This window comes from Penaeus vannamei, chromosome 3 (genome assembly GCF_042767895.1).
Source record: "Penaeus vannamei isolate JL-2024 chromosome 3, ASM4276789v1, whole genome shotgun sequence".
Lineage (NCBI taxonomy): Eukaryota > Metazoa > Arthropoda > Malacostraca > Decapoda > Penaeidae > Penaeus > Penaeus vannamei.
This window is the reverse complement of record NC_091551.1, coordinates 44,923,556-44,938,555: the sequence shown is the minus strand read 5'-3', so window position 1 is coordinate 44,938,555 and position 15,000 is coordinate 44,923,556. Positions and strand designations below refer to the sequence as shown.

The 15,000-nt window shown below is 49.9% G+C and overlaps 1 protein-coding gene across 1 annotated transcript in view; it reads right to left on the bottom strand.

The window, feature by feature from the left end:
- The window catches only part of LOC113807502 (uncharacterized), a 642,401-nt gene that overhangs the window by 9,642 nt on the left and 617,759 nt on the right, over positions 1-15,000 (bottom strand). The window contains exon 3 of the mRNA XM_070113419.1: positions 1,801-2,009. Coding sequence (XP_069969520.1) covers positions 1,801-2,009 — 209 coding nt within the window. The remainder of the gene's footprint in view (positions 1-1,800; positions 2,010-15,000) is intronic.

Sequence of the window (15,000 nt, the reverse complement as noted above, 5' to 3'; positions counted from 1 at the left end):
GCCAACTACTGCTTAATCAACTACAACAACCCACAACGACTGTAGTTCCGGCCGAAGGTCTGTTCCCCCGCACCCCCCCCCCCCACCTTGCCTCCTCTTCCTCCCCTTTCCACTTCCCTCCCATCCCTTCTCTATCCTTATCCTTTTTTCCCTCACATCCCTTCCACCTCCCACCTCCCTCTCCGCTTCCCCCTTCTTGCACTCCACTCCCTCTACTCTCTCCCTACCCACTCTCCTTCTCTCCCTTTCCCCTCTCTCCATCTTTCCAATCCCAATCCCATCCTTCCTCCCCCCTCCTCCCCCCTCCCTCCTCCTCAGAGCCACTTCACTTCCTGGCCCGCCCGCCCTTCACTCGCTCTTCCTCCCGACACGGTCTCCTCGTCCTCCCCATAAACCAACGCCCTCGAACCCCCTCTCCCTGTCTCTCACTTTCTCTATCTCTCTCTCTCTCTGTCTCTGTCTCTCTGTATCTCTCTCTTTCTCTTGTCTCTCGGTCTCTCTTCTCTCTCTTCTCTATCTCTGTCTCTTGGTCTCTCTTTCTCTCCCTCCCTACCTCTCTCTCTCTCTCTATCTCCCTCCCTCTTCCTCCCTCCCCTCCCTCTCTCTCACCTTCCGTCTACACACCTCGAGACACAAATTCCCGATCACGCAAAGAATTTCAAAATAAATAACAAAACAACGAAAACAAACGACGAAAATCCAACGCGAAAACTCCCCCCCTCGCATCCCCCTCCCCCTCCCCACCTCCGCCCCCGCCCCTCCGCAACGACCCGCGAAAAGACCAAGAAGTTCGGGCGAGAATGCGAAATGTCATTAGGGCCGCTGATGGAGGCGCTGCCGAACCGCGATACGACGAAATAATTCCGCCGCTGCACACCCGGAGGAGCCGAGAAGCTGAGGAGCCGAAGAGCCAAGGAGCTAAGAATCCGGGGAGCAGAGAAGCTAAGGAGCCGAGGAACTGAGGAGCCAAGGAGCTGAGGAGCCGAGAAGCGGAGGAGCCGAGAAGCTGAGGAGCTGAGTATCCGAGGAGCCGAGTATCCGAGGAGCTGAGGAGCCAAAGAGCCGAGAATCCGAGAGGCTAAGGAGCCGAGGAGCTGAGTATCCGAGGAGCCGAGTATCCGAGGAGCTGAGGAGCCAAAGAGCCGAGGAGCTGGTATCCGAGGAGCCGAGAGGAGCCGAGGAGCTGAGAATAGCCAAAGAGCCGAGAAACTGGAGGCTGAAGACCGAGAAACTGAGGTGCCAAGGAGCTGAGGAGCCGAGAAGCTGAGGAGCCGACAAGCACGCTAATGCTGCGGTAGAATGGTGCTCTAACGCCCGTGTGAGGGAAGTAACTGGTGGAGAGGGAGAAGAAGAGGAAGGGGGAGGAGGAGAGGGAGGAGGGGAGGGGGAGGAGGAGAAGGAGAAGAAGAAGAAGAAGAAGATGAGAAGGTAGAAGAAAAGGTGATCTTAACGGCACACAGACACACGCACATATTAATTACCTATAATCGCAGAAGGCAAAAGACTGACGCCCTGCGCACACAGACCAAGAAGAAGGAGGAGAGAGAACTGAAGAAAAGAAAAAGAAAAAGCTAATACAAAAAGAAGAAAAAAGAGATTAGGGAGAAGAATAAAAACCCAAGATGAAAAGAAAAAACAAAGTCACCGAACCAAAGAAGAAGAAGAAGAAAAGAAGAAGAAGAAGAAGGAAAAGTAGAAGAAGAAAAAGAAAAAGGAGAAGAAGAAAGAAAAAGTAGAGAAAAAAACAAAAAAAAAAAAGAGAGAGAAAGAAAAAAAAAAAAAACAAACAAAGACACTCACCGATCATGAGCAGCGTGATGGTGACGTACTCGGAGTTGTGAGTCTTGACGGCGCCCAGCACGGTGCCGACGACGGTGCAGCAGAGACCCACGAAGGCGATCATGATGATGAACCAGCGGATGCTCACGGCCTGAGTCACCATGAGGCCGCAGCAGGACTTGGCCTCCTCGTCGCCCAGGTAGGGGGGGCCGCGGGGGGAGCCTCGGGACCTGGGGGGGAAAGAGGGGGGGGGAGGGGTTAGAGGTTGGGGATGTGTGTTGATGGTGCATGCGTTTGAGACAGGGAAATATTGGTTTTTATAATATATTACTGTGGTATGAATGGCGGTGATGTGAGACGACTACTACGACTAAAAATGGTGATGAGAACAGTAATGATGATAATGATAACAAATATAATAACTATAACAAACATAATAATAATAATAACAATATCAATAGGTAATAACACAAAATAAAAATCGATGATGATGATGACAGCAATGATAATAAACGATAACAAACAAAAAAACAACAATAAAAATAATACTAACATCATCAATAATAAAACACGTCCCCCAACTATCATAATGAATCAGTCCCCCCAATGCCCCGATGACCCCAATCTGCCCCCACCCGAGACCCCAAACAAGGACCCCAGAGAGAAAGAGGGAACGGGAGAGAGGGGAAAAAAGGGGGGGAGGGGGGGAATTTCTTCCTGGGGAAAAATTGAATCCAATCCCTTTAGCCTCACGCGAGCAGAGATCTAATAACGATATCGTGGCAGGCCAATCTCGCCCTTGTGGTGGGACGCCGCAAGGGAGGTTTCCCCGTCGGTTTTTTTACGTGTTTTATTAGTGTAAAAATGGGCTTTTGTAAGTCAAATGGAATAAAGAAATCGTATTTAAAAAGGGGATTCATCCGGCCTTTGAAGTTAATTACAATATATTTTTTTCAGAAGTTCCACATCCGGCAGCGAAGAAAGATATCTAAAAATGCCGCCCAGTTATTTAATATATACACATACATACATACGTGTGTGTGTGTGTGTGTGTGTGTGTGTGTGTGTGTGTGTGTGTGTGTGTGTGTGTGTGTGTGTGTGTGTGTGTGTGTGTGTGTGTGTGTGTGTGTGTGCGCGCGTGTATGTACGCGCTGTGTAGGTGCGTGCCTGCATATACCTCCACGAAAGCAAAAATGCACACAAAATACCCATGAATATCATTTCAGACGAGAAAGTTTTAGAGAAAGTAAAGAAAATATTCTCTCCCCATCTTCTGCTGCCAGTCACACGCGGCCCCGAAATCTCTCTCCCTCCTCTTTCCTCTTCCCTTCTCAGTAATTACGGTTTCTCTTCGTTTCTTGCTTTCTTTCACCTGCAGACGCGAAGGAGGGACTCGGCTAATCTTTCCGCCACGGTGATTAAGGGATTTTTTTCTTCTCTCTCTCTCAATCTCTTTCTATCTGACTTGCTATCTTTTTCTTTTTCGCGTTTTCTCAATATATTTCTTTCGTTTGCTTTAGAGCTCTCTCCCTCTTTCTCTCTCTCTCTCTCTGTTCAGTCTCGTCTCGTCTGTTCGTCTCGTCTCGATCTCCCTCTCTCTCTCTCTCTCTCTCTCTCTCTCTCTCTCTCTTTTATCAATTTCAAGTGTAATCACAGACGGATGTGACTGCAATTTGTGTCCTCATGTGATGGCAACACACCGATGTCACCATCCAGAGATTCTTCCTTTTCTCTATTTTCTAAAAATGTATTCTTCATCATTTTCTCTTTTCTTATTTCTTTTCCTTTTACGTGGCAATAAAGCAACTACGAAGCGGGACAAATATTTGCTTGAAAAGGTCCTCCGAGGTTACGCACAGTGTTGCCATCCGGGCCTCCTCCCATTTTTCCCTCACACCTTGATTTTTTTCTCATTCATTTTACATTCTAAAACAAGACGAAAGACAGTAATAAGAAGACAAACAATACTTAAAAAAGAGATAGATCGAAACCAGAAAAGGCAAAAAGGACAATAAAAGGAAAGAGAATTGAAAGAAACGGACGGAAATAGAACTTCCTCGACGGAGACAATAGACAAGGAATTAACAAGGAAGATTGTGATTGGCGTCAGGAAGGAGAATGAAATAGGGAGACTCTCTCTCTCTCTTCCTTCCTTCTTCTTCTTCTTCTTCTTCTTCTTCTTTCCCTTCTCTCTCTCTCTTTCTCTTTTTCTCTCTCTCTCTCTCTCTTTCTCTGTTCTCTTTCTTCTTCCTCTCTCTGTCTGCCTCTCTGTCTCTGTCTGTCTCACTGTCTTCTTCTCTCTCTCTCTCTCCCTCTCTCTGTTTGTCCATCTGTCTTTCTGCCTGTCTGATTGAGTGGGTGGGTCTCTTTCTTTCTTTCATTATCTCTCCTGTCTCTTCTCTCTCTCTGTTTGTGTGTCCCATCTATCCGCCTGTCTGCGGGGGGGTATCTTTCTTTCTCACCTCCTTTCTCTTCTCTATCTCTTCACCATCTGTCTGCCTGTCTGCTCTGTCTGTCTGTCTTGTCTTCAGTCTCTCTCTCTCTTCTGTCTCTGTCTCTGTCTCTCTCTCTCTCTCTCTCTCCTTCATCGGCACCTTCAAACAACTGTGCTCAAGGTCACCATCAGACCATGGCAGCTCCTCCCTCATTCTCCCCCCTGCTCCCCTTCCTCCCTCCCCCACCCTCGCTCGCCTCAGTGTGAAACAAAATTCAACAGCTTTCGTCTGAAAAATATAGTAAACCAGACACTGTGTAAACCGGTTCAAAAAATATATAAAAAAAAAAAAAGCGTTTTCAAAGAAAGAAAAAAGTACAAAATCATATTTTTTATCAAATAAGAGTATCCTTGCGATAATCTCGAGGCTTAAATACGCGGCGTTTAAATTTCGCGATTTCGCCAATCTGTGCCTCCAGCCCCTACGGCGGGTGTGTAGCGCGGAAAATAAAATAATAATAATAATAATAATAATAATAATAATAATAATAATAATAATAATGATAATAATAATAATAATGATAGTAATAGTAATGATGATAATAATGATAACAATAATAACAACGATAACGATTTAGTTTATTCCATTTGTTGTCGTAGTAATAATAATAATTTTTGTCCTAATGAAACATTAATATTCAGATAGCGGTTGGGGTGGGGGTAGGGGGAATTAAAGGTTGGACCAGGGGGGGAGCTGGTCCATCCTGACATGGGAAGGAAGCAAAGGCAGAAGGAGTAAAAGCAAGGAGGGGGAGGAAGGTGAGGAAAAAGCGAATGGAGAGAGAAAACATGATAAAATGGGGAGGGGGGGAAGGAAGTGAGAAAAAGGAATGGGAGGAGAGAAAACAGAATAAAAGAGGGAGGAGGGGGGAAGTGAGAAAAAGCGAATGGGAGGAGATAAAACAGAATAAAATGGGGGGAGGGGGGAAGGACGAGAGAAAAAAGCAAATACGAGCAGAGAAAACACAATAAAATGGTGGATGGTATAATACGAGAAAGAAAACTATGAAAAATAATAGATGGAATGAACGAAGATAATTATATCAGTCCAGTGAGAGCGGCCATTGCCACGTGTGTGAATATTTATCCTTTTCTGTACATTATATAATAATCAATCAACAATAAAAAAAAATAAATGCTATATCAAGAATAAAACGAAACATCAAAAAATGAGAGCAAGACAGTAAAATAAAACATATATTTTTCATTTTTTGCATCTACATGAGAAAGAATAAGATGAATGAAACTAAGATAATTATATCAGTCCAGCAGATGTCATTACCACGTGTGTGAATATTTATATTTTTCTGTAAATTATATAATAATCAATCAACCATAAAAAAATAAATGATATATAAAGAATAGATCGAAACATCAGAAAATGAGAGCAAGATGTAATTTCAAAAGACGGTGAGACAAATATTTTTCATTTTTTAGAACCTCCATGTATCCAAGGGTAAACTGAAATATAATGATAGGAGGAGGAGGAGGAGGGGGGGGAAGAGGAGGAGGAGGAGGAGGAGGAGGAGGAGATGGAAGAAGAAGAAGAAGAAGAAGAAGGAAGAAGAGGCAGAAATCAAAAGATAAGTTAAGAAAGGAAAACCAAGCCCCCCCCACAAAAAAAAGCCCCATAAAGTCGAAAAACGAAGAGAATGATAACATCGAAAACACCGCGAATAAAGTAGAGAAAAGAGCGCAAGAGAGCACGAGGACACGGCGGCGGCGGCGGCGGCGGCCCGGCGGGCACCTCCCCCACGCAGGCCGACTCATGCCCGGTCCCGCGGCTCCTTACGAGGTTGTAAAACACGGAATAGAGGCAGACGGCGAAGATTTGGGGGGAGGGGAGAGTGCGATAAGGGAAATAACGAGGCTTTGCGGGAGGGAGGGAGGGAGTGAGGGGTGAGGGGGTGGGGGGTGATAGGGAGAGGGATGGGATGGATGGAGGGTAGGTGAAAGGGGAGGGGGAGAGGAGGAGGGAGGAAGGGGACGGAGAAAGAGAGAGAGAGAGAGGAAGGGGGGGAAGAAATACCAGCCAGAGCTTTTTAGGCCAATAAAAAAAAAAAAGTAAATCGAGAATAAGATGATAAAGAAAAGGCAAGCTGATAGGAAAGGTGAAAAAAACGCAAAAAGAAAATCGTGATAAAAAAACAAAAAACACGGTGGAAAATGAGTGTATGAAACAGAGAAATGGGAAGGGGGGGGACGAAGGTAAAAAATGTATGGAGGAAAGTTGGCCATAGAGGGTAAGGGGGAAGGTAAGGCATTTGGTGGTATAGATGTATTGGGTCAGGAGAGAGGTAAGTGAAAGAAAGGGTGAAGAGATGAAGTAGAAGAGAAAGAGGAGAGGGAGGGGGATAGAGGAGAATTGGAAACAGGGAGTAGTGGAGGGACAGAGAATAAGAGAGAGGAGAGGGAAAGACGGGTGGGGGGGATAGAGGAGAGAGTAGGGAGGAAGGGATAGAATAGAGTGGCGAAAGGGAGCAGTAAAAGAGAGAGAAGAGTTAGAAGGGAAAGGCGTGACAAAGATGAAAAGCAAGATGGAAAAGAAAGATGACGAGGGAATGAAAGAGCAAATAGAAGAGAGGGGAAGGCCAACCAAGAAAGAAGGGATGGATGGGGAGGGGCGGGAAGAACTAAACAGAGAGGAAGGGTAGGGGTGGGGGGGGGAGAAAGCTCTCAGCCTGGACTCGCGTAAGAGCTAATTAACAAACTTTATGTGAAGGGCCAGCGGGACTTATCCACCAATTTAAGCGCTGGTCCGGTATTCTGGTGACGCCGTGTCGAAGGGGTGTTGCCGCTTGTGGGTACGGGGGGGGGAGGGGAGGAGGAAGGGGGACAGGGTGTGGCAACCCTTATAGGTAATGGCAGGGGGAGGAGGAGGGGAGGGGAGGAAGGGGGACGGGGTGTGCCAGCCCTTGTGGGTACGGGAGGGGGAGGGAGTGGGAAAGGGGGACGGGGTGTAGCCGCTTATGGAGTACGGGAGGGGGGAGGGGGAGGGGGGAGGGGGAGGAGGAAGGGGGACAGGGTGTAGCAGCCGCTTGTGGGTACAGAGAGAGGGGAGGGGGAGGAGGAGGAGAGGGGGGACAGGGTGTAGCCAAGCTTGTGGGTACGGCGCGGGAGGGAGGTGAGGAGGAGGAAGGGGGACGGGGTTAGCAGCCACGCTTGTGGAATGTACGGGAGGGAGGGGAGGAGGGAGGAAGGGGGGACGGGGTGTAGCCGCTTGGCGCTGGGTACTGGGAGGGGGAGGGGAGGGGGAGGGGAGTGAAGGGGGACAGAGGGTGTAGCCAGGGCTTGTGGGTACGGGAGGGAAGGGGAGGGGGAAGGGGGAGGAAGGGACCAGGTGTAGCCGCTTGTGGGTACAGCGGAGAGGGGGAGGGGGAGGGAGGAAGGGGTGGACGGGGTGTAGCCCTTGTAATGGGAGCACGGGAGGGAGGGAGGGAGGGAGGAAGGGGACGGGGTGTAGCCGCTTGTGGAGTACGGGAGGGAGGGAGGGGAGGGGAGGGGAGGAAGGGGAGGACGAGGGGTGTAGCCGCTTGTGGGCACAGGAGGGGAGGGGGAGGGAGGAAGGGGGACGGGGTGTAGCCAAAGCATGGGTACACGGGAGGGGGAGGGGGAGGGGGAGGGGGAGGAAGGGGGACAGGGTGCTGGCCGCTTGTGGGTACAGGAGGGGGGAGGGGAGGGGGAGGTGGAGGAAGTTAGGGGGACAGGGGTGGAAATAGCCGCTTGTGGTGTACAATGGGAGGGGGAGGGAGAGGGGGAGGGGAGGAAGAGGGGACGGGGTGTGTAGCCAAGCCGCTTGTGGGTACAGGGAGGGGGAGGGGAGGGGGAGGGGAGGAAAGGGACGGGGTGGCAGGGCCGTCTTGTGGGTACGGGAGGGGGAGGGGAGAGGGGAGGGGGAAGGGGACAGAGAGGTGTAGCCGCTTGTAGGTACATGGGAGGGAGGGAGGGGGAGGGAGGAGGAGGAAGGGGGACAGAAGGTGTGGCCGCTTGTGGGTACGGGAGGGGGAGGGAGGGGGAGGGAGGGAAGGAAGAAGGGGGACAGGGTGTAGCCGCTTGTGGGTACAGAGAGGGGGAGGTGAGGGGGAGGGAGGGAAGGAGGGGACAGGGTGTAGCCGCTTGTGGGTACGGGAGGGGAGGGAGGGGAGGGAGGAAGGGGACAGGGAGTAGCCGCTTGTGGGTACGGGAGGGGAGGGAGGGGGAGGGAGGAAGGGGGAAGGGGTGTAGCCGCTTGTGGGTACATGTGGGAGGGGAAGGGGAAGGGGAGGAAGGGGGACGGGGTGTAGCTGCTTCTGGGAAGGGGAAGGGGAAGTGTGGGGGGGTATGCAAAGGAGAGGGGGAGGGAGGGAGAAGGGAAGAGAGGAGGAGGAGGATGGAAGGGGAGGAAGGGGGAAGGAGGGAAGGGGGAAGAGGGAGAGGGAGAGGGGGGGAAGGGGGAGGAGAGGAGAGAGGAGGAAGTGGTTGGGATAGGATGGGGAGGAAGGTAAAGGGAAAGTGGGCAAGGGGAAGAAGAAGGAGGAGAAAGAGATGGAAAACGAGGAGGAGAAGGAAGTAGAGGAAGAAAAAAAAATACAGAAGAGCAGAACACGAACAAAAAATCCACAGTAAGGATGAAAGTAGCAACAGAAGACTAACCCCCCACGCGGAGAGGGAAAAACAGAAGGGAAAGGAGGAAAAACAGACAGGGGAAAGGAGGAAAAACAGAAGGAAGGAGAGGAGGAAAACAGACAGGAAAGGAGGGAAAAACAGACGGGAAAGGAGGGAAAAACAGACGGGAAAGGAGGGAAAAACAGAAGGGAGAGGAGGGAAAAACAGACGGGAAAGGAGGGAAAAACAGAGGGGAAAGGAGGGAAAAACAGAAGGGAAAGGAGGGAAAAACAGAAGGGAGAGGAGGGTAAAACCGAGGAGAAAAGTGAGGGAAAAACAGAAGGGAGAGGAGGGAAAAACAGAAGGGAAAGGAGGGAAAAACAGAAGGGAAAGGAGGGAAAAACAGAAGGGAAAGGAGGGAAAAACAGAAGGAAAGGGAGGGAAAAACAGAAGGGAAAGGAGGAAAACCAGAAGGGAGAGGAGGGTAGAAACCGAGAGTAAAAGTGAGGGAAAAACAGAAGGGAGAGGTGAGGAAAAAGCAGAAGGGAGGAAGGGATTGATGTATAGGGAGGAAAAACAGAAGGGAAAGGAGGGAAAACAGAAGGGAAAGGAGGAAAAACAGAAGGGAAAGGAGAGGAAAAACAGAGAGGGAGAAGGAGGGAAAGCAAAGAAGGGAAAGGAGGAAAAACATAGAAGGAAAGGGAGGGAAAATACAGAAGAGCAGAACAGGAAGGGGAAAATCCACAAGGGGAGAGGAGGAGTGAAAACCGAGGAGTAAAGTGAGGGAAAAACAGAAGGGAGAGGAGGGAAAAACAGAAGGGAAAGGAGGCAAAAACAGAAGGGAAACGAGGGAAAAAAAGAAGGGTAAGGAGGGAAAAACAGAAGGGAAAGGAGGGAAAAACAGAAGGGAAAGGAGGGAAAAACAGAAGGGAAAGGAGGGAAAAACAGAAGGGAAAGGAGGGAAAAACAGAAGGGAAAGGAGGGAAAACAGACGGGAAAGGAGGGAAACACAGAAGGGAGAGGAGGGTAAAACCGAGGAGCAAAGTGAGGGAAGGTGGAGGGCGTTTGACCTCTGTTATTGGGGCCGAAGTCGGACGCTCACGAGGGCTGAGACTTCACTACGGTGTGGCCTGGCTTGTTTACTCTCTCCTCGCTGCCACAGTGAAGCTGGGAACGACTTCGTTTTAAAAGCTCTTCCTCTCTTTCTCTTTCTTTCTTTCTTTCTTTCTTTCTCTCTCTCTCTCTCTCTCTCTCTCTCTCTCTCTCTCTCTCTCTCTCTCTCTCTCTCTCTCTCTCTCTCTCTCTCTCTCTCTGCTTCGGTGTATTTCTGTTCTCTCGATTTTAGTGTTTTGGTATTTCGTTCTCTCGATTTTAGTGTTTCGTTCTTTCTCTCGATTTCTGTTTCTGCTTTCTTCGCCTGCCCCCCCCCCTCTCTCTCTCTCTCTCTTTCTTTCTCTCTCTCTGGCACATCCTTCTCTCTCTCTCTCTCTCTCTCTCTCTCTCTCTCTCTCTCTCTCTCTCTCTCTCTCTCTCTCTCTCTCTCTCTCTCTCTCTCTCTAGCAGACAGGCAAACAAACCAAGAAAAAAAAAAAAAACGGAAAACAAGAAATAAAGAAAAAAATAATAAACAAAAAATAAACCACAGACCAGCCACGTACGTAAGCAAGACCACAACAGAACACGAGGGGAAAGGGGTAAATCCAGTCCCTCTAATGCCATATGCAAATAATCGGGGCGGGGTGGGGTGGGGGGGGGGGCAGGAAGCCCCTCGATGCACCGGTGGGACTCAGGGGATTGGGGCCTGGGGCTTGAGGACCCAAGGTGGCACAGGAACACTCCTTAGGGCCTTGGAGGGTGGGGGTGGGGGGAGTGGGGGAAGGTGGAGAAAAATGGTAGTTCAGAAGCTGGCGGAGAAGAAACAGGTGGATAAGGAGATAGAATGTTTCGGAGGTGGGAAGGGGTGGAAGGGATGGAAGGAAGGAGGAAGGGAGAAGGAAGTGGAAGTAAGAGGGAGAAGGGAGATGAGAAAAAGGGAGTGGGAGAGGAGAGCGGGATATAGGGGGGGATAGAAGAGGGAGGGAGGAAAGGAAAGCCAGAGAAGAGAGATGGAAGGGAGGGAAAGGGAGAGACAGAGACAAAAAGGCGAGGAGGCGTGAGGTGTGGAAAGAGGAAACGAGGTGAGAGGCGGCGGGTCCCAGCGGTTCCCAGGGACTCACCCGACACCTCCTCACTGGCCACGCGGCGCTCTGGAACGTCCTGGGCATCAGTCTTCCCTCGCCCACCCGCAGCTGACCCTCCTCCTTGGCCTCCCTCCCTCCCTCCATTCTCTTTCCTTCCTCCTTCCCTCCCTCCTTACATTCTCTTTCCTTCCTTCCCTCCCTCCCTCCATTCTCTTTCCTTCCTTCTCTCCCTCCCCCCCAACCTCCCTCCCTTCTTCCCTCCCTCCTCCTCCCCCCTTCCCTCCCTCCCTCCCCCTTCCCCTCCCTCTCCCCTACCTCCCCCCCTCCCTCCCTCCCCCCCCCCCCAACTTCCTCCTCCAACCCCCTCCAACTTTTGGCCATGCGTTTCGCCATCCCTCGGCGCTCTCGGGAAAGGTCATGCAGGCAGACACACCCGCACGCATGCACGCACCGGCAAGCAGCATCTGACACGCATAAATGACTTCCACGCAAGCATAAGCGCGTGGATGGAGGCGAACACATAAGCGAAAAGGACACGGAAGAAAAGGAGATAAAGGGAGACAAAGAAGAAGAAAAAAAGAAGAATGAGTAAAAGACGAAGAAGGAAAAAAAGGAAAAGGAGATGAAGAAGAAACAAAAGAAGAATGAGTGAAAGACGAAGAAGGAAAAGAAGAAAAGGAGATGAAGAAGAAGAAAAAAGAAGAAGGAAAAGAAGATGACGAAAGAGAATTGGAAGAGGAGGACGAAGAAAAAAGCAGGAGGAATGAGAAATAGGTGCAAGAGGTCAAGAACGGGCGGATGGAGGGAGGGAGGAGGGGAGGAGGAGGAGGGGAGGGAGGAGGAGGAGGAGGAGGAGGAGGGAGGGGAGGGAGAGAGAGAGAGAGAGAGAGAGAGAGAGAGAGAGAGAGAGAGAGACAGACAGACAGAGAGAGACAGAGAGAGAGAGAGACACACACACACACACACCAAGTACAAAGCCCGCCCGCAGCTCTACCCGTGGGCGTGGCTGCCGGATCAACCGAAATTAGGTTTGGTGTGTTTACAAGGGCGTCACTTCCCACTTGATACGCGCCCGGGTTTATCGGCTCACACTCGGATTTCGAGGCTGAGCGACATGCGGACCATATGATGCTGCTTCGAGGTCTGGGAAATAACTCCGTGTTAACAGGTAGGTATATTTGGGTGTATGGATTCGTGTGTTGTGTGTGTAAATTGTGTGTGTGTATGCGTGTGTTTATTGTGTGCGTGCGTGTGTATTATGTGTGTGTGGGTATTGTGTGCGTGCGTGGGTATTGTGTGCTTGTGTGTGTATTGTGTGTGTGTATTGTATGGGTATTTTGTGTGTGTGTGTGTGTGTGTGTGTGTGTGTGTGTGTGTGTGTGTGTGTGTGTGTGTGTGTGAGTGTGTGTGTGTGTGGGTGTGTGTGGTCAGCGACCGAGGGCGATCGCTGCGGCCCAAGCCTCCCCTCCTCCCCCCCTCCCCCTCCCCCCCTCCAAACACCGGTCTCGTCAAGAATTAAAGCGGCGAGGCTCTCCAAGGTCGCGCGTCTCGCAAACTTTTCGCTTGTTTCTTAAAAAAAAAAAAAAAAAAAAAAAAAAAAAATCTATCGTCCGGGTGGGGGGAGGCACGGGGGAGGGAGGGGAGCACTTGGCCCTCCCCTCCCCCTTCCCCTCCCCCCTCCCCATGGCCCCCACCACACCTGTCTTGCGGGAACGGCGGAGCGGAAGGAACATCACTTTGGAACGCGGGGGACGGCCCTCGTGCGGCAGAATGTGGCCAGAATGTGTTCGCTCGGGGCCCCGTCTCTCCCCTCCCTCCCCCCTCCTACTCTTCCTCGTCCCCTCTCCCTCTCTTCCTCTTCTTTCCCTTCCCCTTCTCTTCTCCCTCCCTCCCCTACTCTTCCTCTCCTCTCCTCTTTCTCTTCTCTTCTCTTTCCTTCCCTTTCTCTCCCCTCTCCTTCCCCTCCTTCCCTTCCTCTTTCCCCTCTCCCTCTCTTCCTCTTCTTTCCTTCCTTTCTCCTCTCCATCTCCTCCCCTATTCTTCCTCTTTCCCTTTCTCTTTACCTTCCCTTCTCCCTCTCTCCCTCCCCTTCCCCTTTCCCTTTCTTTTCCTCTTGCTCATCCTCTTCCCCTCTCCCTCGTCCATGTCTCCTAGTTAACATTCCGTTCCCTCTTTCTTCTTCTTCTGTCTGTCTGTCTGTCTGTTTCGCCAAATCTTCGTCTCCGTTTGTTTCGGTTTCTATTTCTGTCCTTCTTTTACTACTCGCCTTTCTTAAAATAGGAAGAGAGGGAGAGAGGGAGAGAGCAAGAGAGAGACGGGGGGGGGGGAGAACGGGAAGAAAGCAGAGAGACAAAACGAAGATAGGGGAAGGGAAGGAAAAGGACACAGAAGGGAAAGTGGTGAAAGAAGAGCTAAAGTGGTGAAGAGAAGGAGGGAGAGGGAGAGGGAGAGGGAGAGGGAGAGCGAGAGGGAGAGGGAGAGAGGGAGGGGGAGGGAGTGGGGGAGGGAGAGAGAGAGGAGAGAGAGAGAGAGAGAGAGAGAGAGAGAGAGAGAGAGAGAGAGAGAGAGAGAGAGAGAGAGAGAGAGAGAGAGAGAGAGAGAGAGAGAGAGAGAGAGAGAGAAAGCGAAAGAGAAAGAGAGAGAGATAGAAAGCGAAAGAGAAAGACAGAAAAGAAGAGAGTAAGAGAGAGGAGGGAGGGAAGGGGGTAGGAGAGAAATACAGGACGAGATAAATCCTACTGAGGGAGTAATAGCATCCTTCCCGTTCAACAACGTCACCCGGAGATAAACAATAAAAGAAACAACGTAAATCTTTATCTCTCTTCCTCTATCCCCTTCCCCCTTCCCCCCCTCTCCCTATCCTCTATCCCCTTCCCCCTTCCCCCCCTCTCCCTATCCTCTATCCCCTTCCCCCTTCCCGCTCTCTCCCTATCCTCTATCCCCCTTCCCCTTCCCCCCCTCTCCCTATCCTCTATCCTCTTCCCCTTCTCCCTATCCTCATCCTCCTCCCCTTACCCTTTCTCCCTCTGTCCTACCCAACCCCTTCCTTCTCTCCTATCCCCCCCCCCTTTTATCCCCATCCTCCCCCTCCCCTTCTATTCTCTCCTCATCCCTCCCCACCTCTCCTCTCCTCTCCTTCCTTCCTCTCCTCTCCTCCCCTCTCCTATTCCCAAGTTCTAATTGAGTTAAAAAAAAAAAAAAAAAAAAAAAAAAAACCTTTTCTTTAAAGGACGCTCACCCGCTTCACTGACGATGATGATAACGAATATAATATTGATAACATGAACATCAAGAACAAAGGAGAAGAGGACGAGGAGGAAGAAGAGGAAGTAGAAAAAAAATAACGATAGAGAAAACGAGTAAGAAAAAATACCGAGACGGAGATGAGAAGGAAAGGAAAACAAAAGACAACATAAAAAGAGTAAAAAAAGAAAAGAAAAAAAAACAATAATAAAAATATATCATCGCACACCCAAGTCACGAAAGAAATTCAAAATTTTCAAATGCGAAAAGAGAGAAAGCGAAGGAAGAGAAAAGAAATATCATTAAGAAAGAAGGAAAAGTGAAAGGCCCAAAGACATGAAACCGCAAAACGAGAGAAAAAAGAAAGAAAGGAAGAAAAATTGGGGCCGAATACCTCAAACAAGAAAAAAAACGAAAAAAAGACATGCCACAAAATGGAAGCAAAGACATGGAGAAAAAAAATGGGAAGTAAAATACGAAACCGAGAGAAGGCAAGAAGAGACGAGGATAAAAATGAGAAATGAAGAAGAAAATAAAGAGAGTGAAGAAGAAGAGGGAGAAAAAGAAACGGAAGATGAAAGGAAGAAGAAAGGGAGATAGAGGAAAGAGAAGATGAAGATCAGAAAAGGGAAGTGAAGAAAACGAAAAGGTAAAAGAAAGATGAAGAAGAATGACAAGAAAAGTCAAAAAAAGAGAGACGAACCCGCAATGAAACCAATC